This window comes from Scyliorhinus torazame, chromosome 18 (assembly GCF_047496885.1).
Source record: "Scyliorhinus torazame isolate Kashiwa2021f chromosome 18, sScyTor2.1, whole genome shotgun sequence".
In the NCBI taxonomy this organism is placed as follows: Eukaryota; Metazoa; Chordata; class Chondrichthyes; order Carcharhiniformes; family Scyliorhinidae; genus Scyliorhinus; species Scyliorhinus torazame.
Genome location: NC_092724.1, coordinates 28,406,730 through 28,427,655, shown reverse-complemented (window position 1 = coordinate 28,427,655; position 20,926 = coordinate 28,406,730). Strand labels below are relative to the sequence as shown.

Below are 20,926 nucleotides of genomic sequence, written 5' to 3'. Positions count from 1 at the left end.
ATGTGTGTGGTAAAGGAACATCTGTGATTATAGGTGACTTTAACCTGCATATAGAGTGGGTGACTCAAATTGGTCATAGTACAATCGAGGAGGAATTTCTGTAGTGTATATGGGCTGGTTTCCTGGACCATATATTAAGGAACCAACATGGGAACAGGCTATCTTGGACTGATGTTGTGCAATGAGAAAGGAGTAGTTGGCAATCTAGTTGTGAGAGAAGCCTTGGGGATGAGTGACCATAATATGGTAGAATTCTTTATCAAGATTTGGGAGAGAAGCCTTGGGGTGAGTGACCATAATATGGAGAATTCTTTATCAGGATGAATAATGAGGTAGTTGATTCTGAGACCAGGGTTCTGAAACTCAATAAAGGTAACTATGATGGTATGAGGCATGAGCTGGCTACGACGGACTGGGAAACATTACTGAAAGGAAGGGCAATGGCAGGCATTCCAGGAACGACCAGGTGAACTCCAAAAATTGTTTATTCCTATTTGGTGTAAGAGTAGAAAGGGAACAGTGGCCAAACCATGGCTTAGAAGGGAAATTAGCGATAGTAGATCAAAGAAGAGGCATACAAATTAGCAAGGAAAAACAATAGACCTGAGGATTGGGAACAATTTAAAATTCAGCAAAGGCAGACCAAGGGGTTAATTAAGAAGGGCAAAATACAATTTGAAAGTAAACTAGTGGGGAACATAAACTGACTGGAAAGGGTTCTACAGGTATGTAAAGAATAAACTATTGATAAAAACTCATGTAGGCCCCTTACAGTCCGAAACGGTGGAATTCATATCAGAGAATTAAGAAATGGTTGAGGAACTAAATTTGTACTTTGCTTCTGTCTTAGAAAGAAAACATAGAAAAAATAGGAGCAGGAGGAGGCTATTCGGCCCTTCAGGCCCACTTCGCCATTCATTATGATCATGGCTGATCATCCAGCTCAATAGCTTAATCCTGCTTTCCCCCATATCCTTTGATCCCCTTCGCCCTAAGTACTATATCTAACTGCTTCTTGAAAACATTAAATGTTTTGGACTCAACTACGTCCTGAGGTAATTCCACAGGCTCACCGCTCTGGGTGAAGACATTTCTCCTCATCTCTGTCATAAATGGCCCACGCCTCCACCCTATCCCTGTAACTCAGTCACCCCACCGAACCTTTTTTGGACACTTAAGAGTAATTTATCATGGCCAATCCACCTAACCTGCAATCTTTGGACTGTGCACCCAAAGGAAACCCATGCAGACACTGAGAACGTGCAGACTCCACAAGCCAGGAATCGAACCTGGGACCCTGGAGCTGTGAAGCAACAGTGCTACCCACTGCTACCGGGTAGAAGTGGCCCCAGAAATAGATCCATTGGCGGTCCTTTTCCAAAATTCTTTGGATCAGGTTCCTACAGATTGGAGGGTAACGAATGTAACCTCGCTATTCAAAAAGGGAGGTAGAGAGAAAACGGGCAACTGTAGACCAGTGAGCCTAACATCGGTAGTAAGGAAGTTGCTGGAGTCCATTATCAAAGATTTCATAGCCAAGCATTTGGAAAGCAAGTGGTGGAATCAGACGAAGTCGACATGGATTTACAAAAGTAAAATCATGCTTGACAAATTCTTTGAAGATATAAGTAGTAGAGTTGACCAGGGAGAACTGGAGGATGTGGTTCTTTTAGACTTGAGAAGGCTTTCACCGAGGTCTCACATAGCAAATTAATATGTAAAGTTACAGCGCATGGGATTATGGAGAGGGTCTTGAGATGGATAGAAAGTTGGTTAGCAGACGGGAAGCAAAAAGTTTGAATAAATGGGTCTTTTTCTGATTGGCAGGAAGTGACTAGTAGGGTACCTCGGGGATCTGTGCTAGGACCCCAACTGTTCATATTGTATATTAACGATTTGGACGAGGGAACTAAACGTATTATCGCCAAATTTGCAGAAGATGCAAAATTGGGTGGCAGGGTGAGCTGTGAGGAGGATGCAGAGATGCTTCAGCGGGATTTGGACAGGCTGAGTGAGTGGGCACTTGCATGGCATGGCAGGTGCAGTATAATGTGGATAAATGTAAAGATATCTACTTTGTAGCAAAAATATTTTATTATTACTTGAAAGGATGTAAATTGAGAGAGGTGTCCTCGTGCATCAACCCCTGAAAGTAAGTGAGCAGGTACAGCTGGCAGTAAAGAAGGAAAATGGTATGTTGGCAAGAGGTTTTAGTACAGGAATAGAGGGATGACTTTATAGGGCATTGGTAAGGCCACACCTAGAGTATTGTCTTATCTAAGGAAGGATGTTCTTGCTAAGGAGGGAGTGCAGCGAAGGTTTACCAGGCTGATTCCTGGGATGGTGGGACTAAGTCGGTTAGGATTATATTCATTGGAGTTTAGAAGAGTGAGAGGGGATCTCATAGAAACTTACAACATTCTAATAGGGTAGATTCAGAAAGGATGTTCCCGGTGGTGGGGGAGTCTGGAACTAGGGCTGTCATAGTTTGAGCATAAGGGATAAACCTTTAGGGCTGAGGTGAGGAGACGTTTCTTCACCCAGAGAGTGGTGAATCTGTGGAATTCGCTACCACAGCAAGTAGTTGAGGCCAAAACGTTGTGTAATTTCGAGAAGGAATTAAATATAGCTCTTGAAGCTAAAGGGATCATGGGATATGGGGGGAAGGTGGGATCAGGGATTGAACTTGATGATCAGCCATGATCATAATGAATGGCGGAGAAGGATCGAAGGGCCGAATGGCCTTCTCCTGCTTCTATTTTCTATGTTTATATCCTCTTTTTAAAATTGCTGAATGTGGCCTAATCGACTGCTTTCTGAGGCCCAATTGCTGCAGCAAAAAAATGCCTGTGAATAGATAGGAATTTGATTTTTGTGTGGAGACCCTTTTCCTCAACTCTGCCGGTGCGTAATGTTGAATCCCACCCATCCCTCCCCTCCAAGCAAGAATTAAAACCCACCTGGGCAACTACTTAAGCTTCCCCTTCCCATCCCCACTGAATAACTCTCGTACATCCCCCTCCAGCTTTCATGCTGGCATCCCACAAGCCTGAGACATTAAAATGGGGTCACACCGAGGAAACGCTTGAAAAGCATTGCTTTGGAGAAAGTAAATCTTTTAACATACTTTGCAAATTCTTTGACTATTGAGATTGCATAGAAAAGATAGCACAGAATCAAGCCATTTGGTCCAATTAGCTGTGGTACAGTTTATCAAATGTGTCTTATCCCATTCTGTCTGCTTCACCTCACTCAACATATCTTTTATTCACTTTTCTCACATGTTAAGGATCTAAGCCTTAATCGCTTCCTGTGGTAACAAGTTCCACATTCTAACTACTTTAGTAATAAATTTTGTCTCATTTCCTTGTTGGATTTATTAATCGTTATCTTGAACTTGAGGCCCTGAGTTTTGGATACTCCTGTAAGTGGGAACATTCTCTCCACATCTGCCTTGTATCTCCCATTCTTAATTTTAAAGAGCTCTATCAGATCACCTGAGTTTTTTTAAAATAAAAATTAAAAAGCCTAAATTTTTTAATCTTAATTAGCCATAACCTCTCCATTCTGGTACAGTCCTTGTTGCATTGCTCCTGGCTTCTGCTTTTCTATGCAGAAATGTGCACAGTACTCTGCCTGACCAGGTTCCTGTACATGTTTTAATTCTATATCCCCCCCCCCCCCCCCCCCCCCATCCCAACAGAAAAAATCTCATGCTTTTTTTAAAGCAATTTTATTGATTCTGCTAATCTGCGATGATGCTTTTTAACTATTTGTTCACCAATTTGAGCATGTCCTTCCTCGGGAAATCATTCGACTGTGAGATCTGGAATGGGTTTAAACCTTCCATTCTTTGAGACTGCAAAATAATTGAACCAGAATCACTTTTTTTCTGTACAGAATACAGAACTATTCATAGGTACATTAACTGCCAAGGTTGTATTTTCATACTTTTTTTTAAACGTTACTTTTTCACAGGATGTGGGCATCAGAGGCTAGACCAGCATTTATCACCCATCCCTAATTTCCCTTGAGAAGGTGGTGGTGAGCTGTAGCTTAGACTACTGCAGTAGAGACATCCACAGTGCTGTTAGGAAGGGAGTCCTAAGATTTTGACCCAGTGATAGCAAAGGAATGACAAGTCAGAATATTTAAGAACCATTGATAGACTTTCCCCTTCAATCCCGTTCAATTTCTTCTTTTCTAAGATGCAGGTGATGTTTCTCGTTTTCCGACTAACATGCATCACCTCGCATTTATATTCATTTGTTACTTAACCGCCCAGTTTTCAAGTTTTCTAAAGTCTTCTTGAATTAGGTTTCATTCTTCCTTTTGATAAGCTATGACGGTGTCAAGAATGAGTTGGTTCTTTCGCGGAGTAGAGGATAGGTGGGGACAATGTGCAGTGGGGCCCGGTGAACCATGTTCAAATGTTCTGAGCATATCCAAAATTGGAAGAATTCTGGAAAGCTTTTGCAGAGACGATGTCAAAAGATTTTGGGGGTGAAGGTGGCTCCCCGCACGCCAGGCAACCCTGGCCCAATCGCGTGGGCAAACAAATGTCAGCTTGGTACCTTGACAATGGAAGGCTGGCACCCAGGTGGCACTGCCAGGGTTCTCGGGTGGCACCAGCAGTGCCAGGGTACTACCCTGTCCAAAGGGCATGCAGCTGGGGGTCTCTGATCCTACGAGTGCTGTTCCCTCTGGTCCCCTCATGGTGACCAGTGCTGAATGGCGCTTGCCCAACATCTCTGAGGGGAAGGTGTTGAATCCCAAAGCCTCGGATAGCTCAGGAATCTGCACATTAGTGAGGCTTACTGCCCCCTTACTTGGGGGTCAGGCGGGGCACGAGTGGTGTTCTTTCTGGGGTTTGTTAACTATAATTAGAAAGGGGGGCTGTGGGAGTGGGCTAGGGTGAAGAGATAGGGTATGAGAATGTGGTTACTGATTATTGGTGTTGCTGCTTTTTTGCTGTATATCCTTCAAAATGCCTCTAATAAAAATATATTTTTAAAAAAGTATGCAGACATACTGCTATGAATTTCAGAACTGGTGATGTGCAAAACTTATCAAATTTCCTTTTTGCCCAAAACTATTGTTTGATTTGCATTCAAAGATAGCACTTACAAATTTCCTTTTAACAGACAACTGGTATTTGTTTTACAGTTTCAAAGAATGAATGGTTTAAGCCCATTCCAGACCTCCATGCAGTTGAATAATTTCCTAAGGAAGAAAATGTTCACATTGGTGAAGCTTCCTCTTATAATTCAGGCAGTGCATTAATGTGGTTGGTCAACCACCAGACTTTAAAAATTAATATATCTCTTATATTGGGGTGGCACCAGAGCTAACTGAAGCCATGTTGTTAAACTAATATAGTCAGTGCACTTAAAACAAACATCAGGCTCGTGATAGTTCTATGGCCATGTCTCATCCTGTATTCTTCCTGAAGTAACTGGCTCATAGCTGTCAAACCTTAAGTACAATATTGCAACATCTATTTCTGGAGTTGGTTTGTACAATGAACTGGAAAACACAGTTACTGGTGTCCGTTTGGAGTCAGAGTGTTGTAAATATATTGGGGATTGTCTCCCCCCCCCCCCCCCCCCCCCCTCCAAGCTGCACGTTGACCCAATGGCAAGTTGTTTGGGTACAGTGAGGATGTTGGCCGTGAACAAAATAAATGGATCTGGGTTAACGTGTCGAGCGCACAAATCCTTCTATCTGATTTTCTATTCAGCTTTATTTTTTGCGCTTGCACTGGGCAGAGTCATTTTAAAATCAACGTTAATAAACTCTTTTGGTACTCAGTCATAGAGTTTCACAGCACAGAGAGGCCCTTTGGCCCATAGTGTCTGCGCTGGCCGTCAAGCACCGATCTATTCTACTGTTATTTTTTTATTGTCCAGTCATGAAGTTGTGGAAAGATGAGACACTTTTTTTATTCTTTTATTTGCTTGCTACAGCAAGCTTGGTTTGGACTTCCAAAAAAAATGACTACAATGCTTGCTAAATCACCACTGAGCAGATTATAGGATTTTACAGGATGCCCAAACAGTGTAACAAAGATTTTGTTCCTGGTGTATCTTATTGCTCGCTTCTCCCCTTACTAGAATATGCACCAAGTTAGATTTGGGTAAGGAAATGTTCTGACTGATGTGGCTGAGTATAGGGACAGCCCTGCAGGCTGCTGCAGTGTTTTAAAACACGGCGGTATTAATAGTAAACATGAATCTTTCCTGTCCAGAAGTGTCAGTGATATCCATCAGTATCACTGTTGTGGGCTGCATCACATCTATTAATATTGGAAGGTGCAAGAAATGATTCTGATCAGCAAATAAATAAATGGCATCCTCTTGCAGCCGTGAGAGATACATTTATGGTTTCCAGTGAATTGGGTGAACTTTAAACTAGTTGCAAGTATAACTTGGGCAAGCTTTCTGCAATTCAGCAATCCTTCACCAATCCAGAGATGGGGAAGGCTCCAGGAAAGGTTAGCATTGAACCTTCAAGTAGTTACGACCAGGGATTTTGTTTTGTGTCCAAGTTTACATTGAGCTTTGGTGGGAGAGAATTTTCACTCTTTGAGGGCAAAATAATTGCATTTTAAATTGGATTTTGACCATCCATTTTTATTTTTTAAAAAAAATATATATTTTATTGAAAATTTTTTCTAACCAACATTTTTCCCTCTTACAAAACAAACGGAACAATAACAAAATAGAAATTTTTAACAATATACAAGTAACAAAACCCCATTATCTATTGACCTATACTAAACTAAAGACCATCCATTTTTAGTTAGTCTTATGCCAGCCCCAAGGTATTACTAGCATTTTTTTTCCCTACTCCTAGACAGCCTTTGAAAAGACTAGTACATACTAATACTTGTAGCCTTTTTAAAGGCTGCAACAATTTTTGCCTTCATATTAAGGTCAGTTTTAATTGCCTAGAAATTATTTAAAATGCCTTTTCGAGAACTGCTGATGCAGAATTTATCTGCTCCACCAGACACCATGTGAAAACGTTTTCTTTTCCAAGTATGCTTTGGGTTAATATTTTTTAAACCAAGCTACGCATAGAGTATTAAGAAGTTGCCTGATAATATTGTACATTTTCATTTCTTCAGTTGCAAAATGTCGTCTAGTAAAGCTGGTTGTCAACTTTCTATTCTACTTCAGAATTGATGAAGAGGAGGTAAGACTGTTTCACAATTTATTTGGTGTGAAAATCACTTGACCAATTCATCCATGATTCTGACTTCAAAAATAGAATATTTAAGCCAATCATTTGTCAAGCTTTACTCCAAGACCTTTATTTAGTGCACTTATGCATTTGCCACACATCTAGGCAAAGTAATATTTGATTATATACAATGACTTGCAATCTAGATGTCTGTCTATATAAATCTATAAAATACATTAATAATTTATATATTTTAGAAAAGCTGTAAAGGTCTTGGAGATGTTGCAGAGGAGAGAGTTACCAGAATGCTACCATGAATGAGGGAATTTGGTTAAATGGAGAGGCTGGAAAAAGCTGAGTTTGTTCTCCTTGGACCAAATGAAGTTTAACAGAGGAGCTCCAAAAATTATGAAGGGATTTGATAAAGCAGATGAGGAGTAACAGGGGAAATTTAACAGAGGAGCTCCAAAAATTATGAAGGGATTTGATAAAGTAAATGAGGAGTAACTGTTTTCACTGGTGCGAATGTCTGTAACCAGAGGACATAGATTTGAAATAATGGCAAAAATAAGCAACAATTGGCAAAAATAACCAGAAGAATTTACTTTACTCCTGTTACACCTGGGATACATTTAAAAAATAAAAATATTATGGACACATACTTAGGCTATGGGGAAAGAGTTGGGGGGTGGGACAAAGCAGTAACTCACGATGGGCCAAATGGCCTCCTCCTGTGCTGTATGATTCTTTATTTTGTTATGATTTGAATTCTTTATAAAGGCATCATCATCATTCTGTGATCATCAATCATGCCTAGACATCTATTCCTGGATGCAGCTTTCTTGGCTCTTGAAATTTAAGGTCTCCATACCTATACATGCAGCATCATTAATTGAGGCATTTAATTTATCGAGGCTTTGTGTGCAAAATCCCTGGCAGCTGCTCGCATGTATACTTAAGTATTTCTTCCTCAGCACACGTGTTGAGTTTTAAAAATTGCCGACTGTTTAGCCTCTGGGGGAAGCAACTTTCCATTAGTTTTTTAAAAAAAATTGTTTACATTTTTCCAATTGAGCAATTTAGTGTGGCCAATAAATATACCTACAAAGCACATCTTTGGGTTGTGGGGACGAGACCTATGCAGACACTGGGAGAATGTGCAAACTTCACATAGACAGTGACCCGGGGCCAGAATCGAACCTGGGTTCTCAGCGGCATGAGGCAGTAGTGCTAGCCACTGTGCCACCCTACATGTGTTGAGATAAGCTTGTCAATGTGATGAATGTAAGAAATTGTTATATATATTTTTATATTTGTTGCAGTAATGTTAAAAACCCTGGTTTAAGATGCATACAGCAGTAGGCCTGCTACACTGTAAAAATGAGGTAATCATTGATTTTAACCATTACACAGATTGCTAATGAAACATAGCTTTGATTTTGGAGGATCTCTGGGATGTAGATAATTTGAGGGGTGGTGCTTAGTCCTGGATAAAACGGTCTTGGGACATCTTAGTGGGAGGAGATCGAATAATACTTTATGATGTAATTAAGGGCAGGAGCCAGGCCTGCCTGTAGTTTGCAGTTTGCCATAGGATTTTAATCTGACGAGACAGATCTTCAGCTGACTCCTAAAAAGTTCCCTCCAAGGTCTTTGAACGGAGAAAAGCAAGTAAACCTGATAACTGGTCTTTGAACTAGATTGGTTTGCTTAATTGGGTAGATATAGTAGAGATGTAAGTATGTTTTTCCTGTTATTTATGAAGTGTTTTAACTGTTAGCTGTAGAGCTATTATTTTATTGCTGATGTGACTGATCCTGTGTTTAAATTAAAGTTTCATAGAACTCCCACAATGCAGGAGGAGGCATTGATTCTGCACCGACCCTCTGAAAGAGCATGCTACCAAGACCCATGCCCCCACCCCATCCCCTTAACCCGGTAACCCCACCTACCCTTTTGGACACTAAGAGGCAATTTATCATGGCCAATCCACCTAACCTGCACTTCTTTGGAATGTAGGAAGAAACCGAGCACCCGGAGGAAACCCACACAGACACTGGGAAAATATGCAAACTCCACAGTCACCCAAGGTCAGAATCAAACCGGCCTCCCTAGTGCTAAACACTGTGCCACCATGCTGTCCACTTTAACAGAAAATATATCTATTAGTCAGTGTTATCACTCCTGTGGCGAAGTATCCTTGTCACATTTTACCAATTGCACATTTGTCTGGGATCCTAACAAAAATTGAAGGTTCGTCTAGGATCCCAACACATTGGAAGTTGGTGCCACTGGAGGATGAGGAGTACTGTGTTCGGTTCCATTCATCACAATTAAGAAAGGATATGGTGGCTTTGAAGGAAGTGCAGCCTAGGTTTACTAGAATGATACATGAAATCAGAGGGTTAAATTACAGGAACTATGATTAAAGACAGAAAATGCTGGAAAGATGAATTCATATTTCAGGTCAAGGATGCTTTATTGAAACCTGAATATTTCCAGCATTCTCTGATTTTTATTTCAGATGTCCAGCATCTGCAGTTTTTGCTTTGATATCCTCGTCTATGGTTGTGTTCCTTAAAATTTGGAAGTTGTGTGTTGATCAACATTTTCAACATATCAAGAGAATGGAAAGAAACAATTTCTGCTGGACGGTGAATGTGGGAAGATTAGAAAGCATTGCTGCTAGTCCTTTCAAGAGTAAAGTTGGGAAATATGCCTACACATATAGGGCAGTAGACCTTTGGAATTCTCTTCCGCAAATGGCGATGGCATAGTTGTATTGTCACTAGAATAGAAATCCAGAGTCTCAGGATAATGCTCTGGGGTCCCAGGTTCAAATTCCACCATGGCAGATGGTGAAATTTGAATTCAATAAAAATCTGGAATTTGATGACCATGAAATCATTGTCGATTGTTGTAAAAATCCATCTGGTTCACTAATGTCCTTTAGGGAAGGAAATCTGCCATCCTTACCTGGTCTGGCCCACTGACTTTGTGTTTGACTCTTAATTGCCCCTTCAAGGTCAATCAGGGATGGGCAATAAGTGTTTGTCCAGCCCTGGACTGCACCCACATCCCTGAACAATTTTACAAAAATTGTTAATATAAAATCTGTTTGGTTAACCAATGGTGTTGAGGGATATGGGCAAAGGTAGGGTAATAGAGGTAGCTCATAGGCCAGCCATTAATTAACGGGAGGCTAGAGTCGAGGAGCTAAGAGTTCCAAGGGTGTTATTGCCAAGAGGCAACAGGACACTTTTTTGTTGGTGAATCCTGTATCTGCGGTGACTCCCCCCAGCAGCTGATTCCCAACTGAGGCCCTCCCTGCTGGGATACTCCAAAGTCTGCACGTGCTGCCACATCTTCAACATCGTAAATGAAAGCAAAATACTGTGGATTCTAGAAATCTGAAATATAAACAGGAAATGTTGCATAAACTCAGCAGGTCTGGCAGCATCTGTGGAGAGAAACAAGAGTTGATGTTTTTGAGTCCACATGATTCTTCAGAGCTTTAAGAGGGGTAGAAATGTGATTGTAACCTCTTGCTCGATGTAGCATATCTTGGAATACCCACTTGAAATTGTGAATATATTAAATACTAGACATTAATTATTTACGTAACAGTTTAATATGCAGATAATGAATTTCAAGGCCCCTTCTGATGAAAATGCAATCATAAAATATAGGACTATGTTGGTGAGTTAATGAATCAATGCAACATTTGAGGTTCTAGTGCTTTATTTCATGAGCGCAGGTATCAATAGTGATTACATATGGTAATGCATTTCGCCAGTTGTGGCCTGGTTTTTGGCTGGCGATGCACAGGGATAAATATGTATTGTGTCCACCTTGTCCTACATTTCAGTGCAGGCTAGACCTCCATTGGTATTTCGGGTCATGAAGTGGCAGATGATGTGTTTGCCATTGGCCTTTCCTACTAAATGGAAATGGGGACAATATATTATTATAGCAGGAAGTAGTAACAAGGATATAATAACTTTGGAAAGTAGCCTGTTTGAGTAATGTATTTATTGAATGACTTTCTAATTTATTTTTTTAAATAGCCTGTTGGTGCCTTATTACTTGAACAGTGCAGAATCCAAAAGGAGGATGACATTAGCTTCTCACTAGGTAATCTCACTTTTACTTGTGTTCCATTTTCTGATAGAAATGAAGACCCCCAGTTGAATTTGAGTATTATTTTAAAGTTCTCTTTTGAAATGCGGCTGAGATGTGACTGGCAAATAACTGCTGCTATACGCCTGCATTTTAGATAAATAATTTAGTTTGCATGCTGCAAGTTTTTATTTTGTGTAGATTAATTTGTGATCATTTAAAATGCGATAGCAGCTGTAGCGATTGGACCATCTTTCTACTTGAGCACCCAGTGACAAGCTCTCTTAGACCAGCTGGTGGAGGAAGCCCTCCTCTACTCCAACATCAACATCAATATCGTTTGCACCCCTACTGAATTTTTGCATTTCCCACTCTAGCCTTCCTTGTGACCTTTCATGGAGATTGTCACTTTGACCTGAAGGTTGAGTAGGTGGGCCTGCAATCGTGGATTCAACCGATCTAAACTCCTTTACCATGGAGCTTCTGCCATCAGCAAAGAAATGAGAATTACTTGTATCTGGTTAAGCTGAATTCACAACTATTTCCCAACAATATACTCCTGTTGTCCTAACAAAACCATCTTTTTTTAAAACAGAAAAAAGACTGCCGTTTTTAGAAAAAAAAATGTTTCCTTTTAAGGGGGGGGGGGGGGGGGGGGTTGGGTATTGAAGACTCTTTCATTTTAAAAAAATGTGTTCTTTTTCTTGTCCTTGTGTTGATAACTTATCATTTCAGCTGCCATCTGTTTTCAAGGAATCTATCAATGTGTGGAAAAAGAACATACAGAACCTCGTACGTGTTAATGTCCAAGGCTAAATCTTTGTTTATTTGGTTTCCATCAGTGTTGCAGCACTATACATTAGCACAGTTTCTTATGGTTTTGATTAGCTGTTGGTGCTCATTCTTTGCTTTATATTGCTATCATGCACATTTAAGGAAAGCTTCCTATTGACAAAGTTGTGTGATTTTTTTTTTTTTTTTTTTCTCTCTAATATTGTGTTGGGAATGGAAGGTCAAATACATTTCTTCTGCGATCTATAAGATTAGCACAAATTCAACCTGCATACCCTAATCTTTAAATGACAAAGCAAAGTAATAATCTTTGAGAGAGTTTTCAGTGGTGCACTATTTTGTATAGCTAATCCCTTGGCATTTAAGAAAGGAATTACAAATACATTAGGCATTTTTGACTTATGAAACGCCCACTTATTTTGCATATATAAAGCAATCATTGTACTTCTGCAGTTACCATCATTAGGTTGGTCCAGGGTTTTTAATTTTCCTTTCACCTTTTAATGTTTTGGTAATTTGTGTTCCCCTTCCCACATCCCTTTCCAGCTCAAGGTGATATCCTTCTCTCTCTTTCTCCTAATTCAAATTGAGACATTTTCCTCCTGTCTCCCAAGTTATTCCTAGCTTCCCAACAGGCTCATTTCTCCCTGCCATGCCAAGTTGCAACTTCCAGTGAGTTTTGAAAAGTCCACTTAGCCTGAGGCTCCCAGATCCAACTTCCATTTCGGCAACTCTTTATTCTCTGTCAGTTCCCTTCCCTTCCTTTGAACAGAAAAACAGATTCTTACCAACATCCTGTTTCCACACACCAGAACCTACCTTGTTTCTCTCTGCCTGTATCTCTCAGTAAAGGGCAGCTACTTTTGCAGAGCAGCTGCATCAAGAAGTCAAAACTGTCACTTGATTTTAACAGGTTTTGGTTTCTGTCCCATGGCAACTAGATCATATGGGCCTTTCTCTGGGCCGGTGTTTAGTATGATGTGGAGATGCCGGTGTTGGACTGGGGTGAGCACAATACGAAGTCTTACAACACCAGGTTAAAGTCCAACAGGTTTGTTTTGATGTCACTAGCTTTCGGAGCGCTGCTCCTTCCTCGGGTGAATAAAGAGGTATGTTCCAGAAACATATATATAGACAGATTCAAAGATGCTAAACAATGCTTGGAATGCGACCATTAGCAGGTGATTAAATCTTTACAGATCCAGAGATGGGGTAACCCCAGGTTAAAGAGGTGTGAATTGTATCAAGCCAGGACAGTTGGTAGGATTTTGCAGGCCAGATGGTGGGGGATGAATGTAATGCGACACGAATCCCAGGTCCCGGTTGAGGCCGCACTCGTGTGCGGAACTTGGCTATAAGTTTCTGCTCGGTGATTCTGCGTTGTCGCGCGTCCTGAAGGCCGCCTTGGAGAACGCTTACCCGGAGATCAGAGGCTGAATGCCCTTAACTGCTGAAGTGTTCCCCGACTGGAAGGGAACATTCCTGCCTGGTGATTGTTGCGCGATGTCAGTTCATTCCTTGTTGCAGCGTCTGCATGGTCTTGCCAATGTACCACGCTTTGGGACATCCTTTCCTGCAGCGTATGAGGTAGACAACGTTGGCCGAGTCGCACGAGTATGTACCGCGTACCTGGTGGGTGGTGTTCTCACGTGTAATAGCGGTATCCATGTCTATGATCTGGCACGTCTTGCAGAGATTGCCATGGCAGGGTTGTGTGGTGTTGTGGTCACTGTTCTGAAGACTGGGTAGTTTGCTGCAAACAATGTTTGTTTGAGGTTGCGTGGTTGTTTGAAGGCAAGTAGTGGGGGGGGGGGGGGTGACCTTGGCAAGATGTTCATCGTCATCAATGACGTGTTGAAGGCTGTGAAGAAGAAGACGTAGTTTCTCCGCTCCGGGGAAGTACTGAACGACGAAGGGTGGAAGGGTTGGAACTGTCGATCGATGAGTCGAGTGCCACATCCCATTCGTACGAGGGCATCTTTCAATGTCTGTAGATGTCTGTTACGCTCCTCTTCGTCTGAGCAGATCCTGTGACTACGGAGAGCTTGTCCATAGGGGATGGCTTCTTTAATGTGTTTGGGGTGGAAGCTGGAGAAGTGGAGCATCGTGAGGTTATCCGTGGGTTTGCGGTACAGCGAAGTGCTGAGGTGACCGTCCTTGATGGAGACGAGTGTGTCCAAGAATGCAACTGATTTTGGAGAGTAGTCCATGGTGAGTCTGATGGTTGGATGGAACTTATTAATGCCATTGTGTAGTCGTTTCAGTGATTCTTCGCCGTGGGTCCAAAGGAAAAACATGTCATTGATGTATCTGGTGTATAACGTCGGTTGAAGGTCCTGTGTGGTGAGTAGGTCCTGTTCATACTTGTGCATGAAGATGTTGGCGTATTGGGGTGCGAATTTGGTCCCCATGGCTGTTCCATGTGTCTGGATGAAGAACTTGTTGTCGAAGGTGAAGACGTTGTGATCCAGAATGAAGCGGATGAGTTGCAGAATTGCGTCTGGAGATTGGCAGTTGTCGGTGTCGAGTACTGAGGCTGTTGCAGCAATGCCGTCGTCATGGGGGATGCTGGTGTAGAGTGCTGGACAGACTTCCATTGTGACGAGGAATGTTCCTGGTTCAACTGGTCCGTGGTTGCTGAGTTTCTGTAGGAAGTCTGTCGTGTCGCGACAGAAGCTGGGCGTACCTTATGATGGGTTTCAAGAGGCCCTCGATGTAGCCAGAGAGGTTCTCACACAAGGTCCCATTGCCTGAAACGATAGGGCGGCCTGGTGTGTTGGCCTTATGTATTTTCGGGAGGCAGTAGAGATCTCCAATGCGGGGAGTACGTGGGATGAGAGCACGTAGGGTGCTCTGAAGATCTGGATCCAAGGTCTTGATCAGTCTGTTAAGTTGGCGGATGTGTTCCTTGGTCGGATCTGCGGCTAACTGTCTGTAGTGTTCTTGGTTGTTCAGTTGTCGGTATACTTCTTTGCAGTAGTCCGTTCTCTTCAGTACGACAGTGGCCTCGTCCGCCAGCTCTACAGCAGACGACGCAACCTGGAAACCACGATAGAGGCCATATTCTCAACTTGCGCTCAGGATGCAGCAGACCAGCTGCGGAACACCGCCAAACAGATGAGACAACAATACTATGCCACCTATATGCACACCAGAACAGAGAGCTTGAGAAACTTGGCATCACCACCGGCAGCAACCAAGCCACCCCCGGTGCCACAGTAGAAATCAATACCGGGAAATCTATTGTCAACTTGTCAGACTATACCCTTCAACCAGATGAAATCGAAGTCCTCAGCAGAGGGCTCAATTTCTGCACCACCACCAAAATGGACGCCCATCAGTCTCGCGGCAGACACTAAGGAATTCATCAGGCGAATGAGGCTCCGGGAATCCTTCCACAGATCTCAAGAGGCCAACAGCGAACCCAAGGAGACTATCAATGAACCGGAACAGCAGACCGAGAGAGCTGTGGTGCGGCAACCAAAGAGGAAAGAGTCGAATTGGACCCCTCCGGAAGGCCGCTGCCTTAGACTCGACATGTATGCTGAAGCCGTCAGGAGTCGCGTCAATGCCAGATTCATCAGTCGCATTCACAAGACCGCCCCGAACGTCACCCAAGCACAACGCAATGCCATCCGCGCTCTCAAGACCAACTGCAGCATCGTCATCAAACCAGCAAAGGAGGGGCCACTGTCGTACTGAAGAGAACGGACTACTGCAAAGAAGTATACCGACAACTGAACAACCAAGAACACTACAGACAGTTAGCCGCAGATCCGACCAAGGAACACATCCGCCAACTTAACAGACTGATCAAGACCTTGGATCCAGATCTTCAGAGCACCCTATTTGCTCATCCCACGTACTCCCCGCATTGGAGATCTCTACTGCCTCCCGAAAATACATAGGGCGGCCTGGTGTGTTGGCCTTATCGTTTCAGGCAATGGGACCTTGTGTGAGAACCTCTCTGGCTACATCGAGGGCATCTTGAAACCCATCGTAACAAGGTACGCCCAACTTCTGTCGCAACACGACGGACTTCCTACAGAAACTCAGCAACCATGGACCAGTTGAACCAGGAACATTCCTCGTCACAATGGACTTCTCGGCACTCTACACCAGCATTCCCCATGACGCCGGCATTGCTGCAACAGCCTCAGTACTCTACACCGACAACTGCCAATCTCCAGACGCAATTCTGCAACTCATCCGCTTCATTCTGGATCACAACGTCTTCACCTTCGACAACAAGTTCTTCATCCAGACGCACAGAACAGCCATGGGGACCAGATTCGCACCCCAATACGCCAACATCTTCATGCACAGGTTTGAACAGGACCTACTCACCGTACAGGACCTTCAACCGACGTTATACACCAGATACATCGATGTCATTTTTTTCCTTTGGACCCACGGCGAAGAATCACTGAAACGACTACACGATGACATTAATAAGTTCCATCCAACCATCAGACTCACCATGGACTACTCTCCAAAATCAGTTGCATTCTTGGACACACTCGTCTCCATCAAGGACGGTCACCTCAGCACTTCGCTGTACCGCAAACCCACGGATAACCTCACGATGCTCCACTTCTCCAGCTTCCACCCTAAACACATTAAAGAAGCCATCCCCTATGGACAAGCTCTCCGTATACACATGCTCCTCCTCGTCGGAGCAGATCCTAACAGACATCTACAGACATTGAAAGATGCCCTCGTACGAACGGGATATGGCACTTGACTCATTGATCGACAGTTCCAATGCGCCACAGTGAAAAACCGCACCGGCCTCCTCCAAAGACAAACATGGGACACAACCGACAGAATACCCTTCGTCGTCCAGTACTTCCCCGGAGCTGAGAAACTACGTCATCTTCTTCACAGCCTTCAACACGTCATTGATGACGATAAACATCTTGCCAAGGTCATTTCTTCGCCGCCCCCCCCCCCCCACTACTTGCCTTCAAACAACCGCGCAACCTCAAACAAACCATTGTTTGCAGCAAACTACCCAGTCTTCAGAACAGTGACCACAACGCCACACAACCCTGCCATGGCAATCTCTGCAAGACGTGCCAGATCATCGACATGGGTACCACCATTACACGCGAGAACACCACCCACCAGGTACGCGGTACATACTCGTGCGACTCGGCCAACGTTGTCTACCTCGTACGCTGCAGGAAAGGATGTCCCGAAGCGTGGTACATTGGCAAGACCATGCAGACGCTGCAACAACGAATGAACGGACATCGCGCAACAATCACCAGGCAGGAATGTTCCGTTCCAGTCGGAACACTTCAGCAGTCAAGGCCGTTCAGCCTCTGATCTCCAGGTAAGCGTTCTCCAAGGCGGCCTTCAGGACGCGCGACAACGCAGAATCGCCGAGCAGAAACTTATAGCCAAGTTCCACACACATGAGTGCGGCCTCAATCGGGACCTGGGATTCATGTCGCATTACATTCATCCCCCACCATCTGGCCTGCGAAATCCTACCAACTGTCCTGGCTTGACACAATTCACACCTCTTTAACCTGGGGTTACCCCATCTCTGGATCTGTAAAGATTTAATCACCTGCTAATGGTCGCATTCCAAGCATTGTTTGGCATCTTTGAATTTGTCTATATATGTGTTTCTGGAACATACCTCTTCATTCACCTGAGGAAGGAGCAGTGCTCCGAAAGCTAGTGACATCGAAACAAACCTGTTGGACTTTAACTTGGTGTTGTAAGACTTTGTACGGTGTTTGGTATGACCACTATCCCTCTGTCCGGAAAATTCTGTTTCACCCTTTGTTAAAAGAGACATTTTAAAACATAACTCTCTCGTAAAGTCCCACATTCCCACAATTGGATGCACTTAGGAGCATGCAGGTGGCGGAAAGCGTCATAGATCGCAGTTATGTAAATGTGGTCACACCCAAGGTGCAGGCAGAGAAATGGGTGACCACCAGAAAGGGCAGGCAGTCAGTGCAGGAATCCCCTGTGGTTGTCCCCCTCTCGAACAGATATACCCCTTTGGATACTGTCGGGGGGGATAGCCTATCAGGGGAAAACAGCAGCAGCCAGAGCAGTGGCACCACGGCTGGCTCTGATGTTCAGAAGGGAGGGTCAAAGCGCAGAAGAGTAATAGTAATAGGGTACTCTATAGTCAGGGGCACAGATAGGTGCTTCTGTGGACGTGAAAGAGACTCCAGGATGGTATGTTGCCTCCCTGGTGCCAGGGTCTAGGATGTCTCCGAACGGGTAGAGGGAATCCTGAAGGGGGAGGGCAAACAGGCAGAGGTCGTTGTACATATTGGTACTAACGACATAGGCAGGAAGGGGCATGAGGTCCTGCAGCAGGAGTTCAGGGAGCTAGGCAGAAAGTTAAAAGACAGGACCTCGAGGGTTGTAATCTCGGGATTACTCCCTGTGCCACGTGCCAGTGAGGCTAGAAATAGGAAGATAGAGCAGACAAACACGTGGCTAAAAAGCTGGTGTAGGAGGGAGGGTTTCCGTTATCTGGACCACTGGGAGCTCTTCCGGGGCAGGTGTGACCTGTATAAGATGGACGAGTTGCATCTAAACCGGAGAGGCATAAATATCCTGGCCGCGAGGTTTGCTAGTGTCACACGGGAGGGTTTAAACTAGTATGGCAGGGGGGTGGGCACGGGAGCAATAGGTCAGAAGGTGAGAGCGTTGAGGGAGAACTAGGGAATAGGGACAGTGTGGCTCTGAGGCAGAGCAGACGGGGAGAAGTTGCTGAACACAGCGGGTCCGGTGGCCTGAAGTGCAAATGTTTTAATGCAAGGAGCATTACGGGTAAGGCAGATGAACTTAGAGCTTGGATTACTACTTGGAACTATGATGTTGTTGCCATTACAGAGACCTGGTTGAGGGAAGGGCAGGATTGGCAGCTAAACGTTCCAGGATTTAGATGTTTCAGGCGGGATAGAGGGGGATGTAAAAGGGGAGGCGGAGTTGCGCTACTTGTTCGGGAGAATATCACAGCTATACTGCGAGAGGACACCTCAGAGGGCAGTGAGGCTATATGGGTAGAGATCAGGAATAAGAAGGGTGCAGTCACAATGTTGGGGGTATACTACAGGCCTCCCAACAGCCAGCGGGAGATAGAGGAGCAGATAGGTAGACAGATTTTGGAAAAGAGTAAAAACAACAGGGTTGTGGTGATGGGAGACTTCAACTTCCCCAATATTGACTGGGACTCACTTAGTGCCAGGGGCTTAGACGGGGTGGAATTTGTAAGGAGCATCCAGGAGGGCTTCTTAAAACAATATGTAAACAGTCCAACTAGGGAAGGGGCGGTACTGGACCTGGTATTGGGGAATGAGCCCGGCCAGGTGGTAGATGTTTCAGTAGGGGAGCATTTCGGTAACAGTGACCACAATTCAGTAAGTTTTAAAGTACTGGTGGACAAGGATAAGAGTGGTCCGAGGATGAAGTGCTAAATTGGGGGAAGGCTAATTATAACAATATTAGACGGGAACTGAAGAACATAGATTGGGGGCGGATGTTTGAGGGCAAATCAGCATCTGACATGTGGGAGGCTTTCAAGTGTCAGTTGAAAGGAATACAGGACAGGCATGTTCCTGTGAGGAAGAAAGATAAATACGGCAATTTTCGGGAACCTTGGATGACGAGTGATATTGTAGGCCTCGTCAAAAAGAAAAAGGAGGCATTTGTCAGGGCTAAAAGGCTGGGAACAGACTAAGCCTGTGTGGCATATAAGGAAAGTAGGAAGGAACTTAAGCAAGGAGTCAGGAGGGCTAGAAGGGGTCATGAAAAGTCATTGGCAAATAGGGTTAAGGAAAATCCCAAGGCTTTTTACACGTACATAAAAAGCAAGAGGGTAGCCAGGGAAAGGGTTGGCCCACTGAAGGATAGGCAAGGGAATCTATGTGTGGAGCCAGAGGAAATGGGCGAGGTACTAAATGAATACTTTGCATCAGTATTCACCAAAGAGAAGGAATTGGTGGATGTTGAGTCTGGAGAATGGTGTGTAGATAGCCTGGGTCACATTGTGATCCAAAAAGACGAGGTGTTGGGTGTCTTAAAAAATATTAAGGTAGATAAGTCCCCAGGGCCTGATGGGATCTACCCCAGAATACTGAAGGAGGCTGGAGAGGAAATTGCTGAGGCCTTGACAGAAATATTTGGATCCTCGCTGTCTTCAGGGGATGTCCCGGAGGACTGGAGAATAGCCAATGTTGTTCCTCTGTTTAAGAAGGGTAGCAAGGATAATCCCGGGAACTACAGGCCGGTGAGCCTTACTTCAGTGGTAGGGAAATTACTGGAGAGAATTCTTCGAGACAGGATCTACTCCCATTTGGAAGCAAATGGACGTATTAGTGAGAGGCAGCACGGTTTTGTGAAGGGGAGGTTGTGTCTCACTAACTTGATAGAGTTTTTCGAGGAGGTCACTAAGATGATTGATGCAGGTAGGGCAGTAGATGTTGTCTATATGGACTTCAGTAAGGCCTTTGACAAGGTCCCTCATGGTAGACTAGTACAAAAGGTGAAGTCACACGGGATCAGGGGTGAACTGGCAAGGTGGATACAGAACTGGCTAGGCCATAGAAGGCAGAGGGTAGCAATGGAGGGATGCTTTTCTAATTGGAGGGCTGTGACTAGTGGTGTTCCACAGGGATCAGTGCTGGGACCTTTGCTGTTTGTAGTATATATAAATGATTTGGAGGAAAATGTAACTGGTCTGATTAGTAAGTTTGCAGACGACACAAAGGTTGATGGAATTGCGGATAGCGATGAGGACTGTCTGAGGATACAGCAGGATTTAGATTGTCTGGAGACTTGGGCGGAGAGATGG

The 20,926-nt window shown here is 44.0% G+C and overlaps 1 protein-coding gene across 1 annotated transcript in view; it reads left to right on the top strand.

Moving 5' to 3' along the window:
• plekhj1 (pleckstrin homology domain containing, family J member 1) overlaps positions 1–20,926 on the top strand; it is a 48,655-nt gene that overhangs the window by 12,496 nt on the left and 15,233 nt on the right. Inside the window, exons 2-3 of the mRNA XM_072482464.1 lie at positions 7,130–7,197; positions 11,253–11,319. Of these exons, the coding sequence (XP_072338565.1) occupies positions 7,130–7,197; positions 11,253–11,319 (135 nt within the window). The remainder of the gene's footprint in view (positions 1–7,129; positions 7,198–11,252; positions 11,320–20,926) is intronic.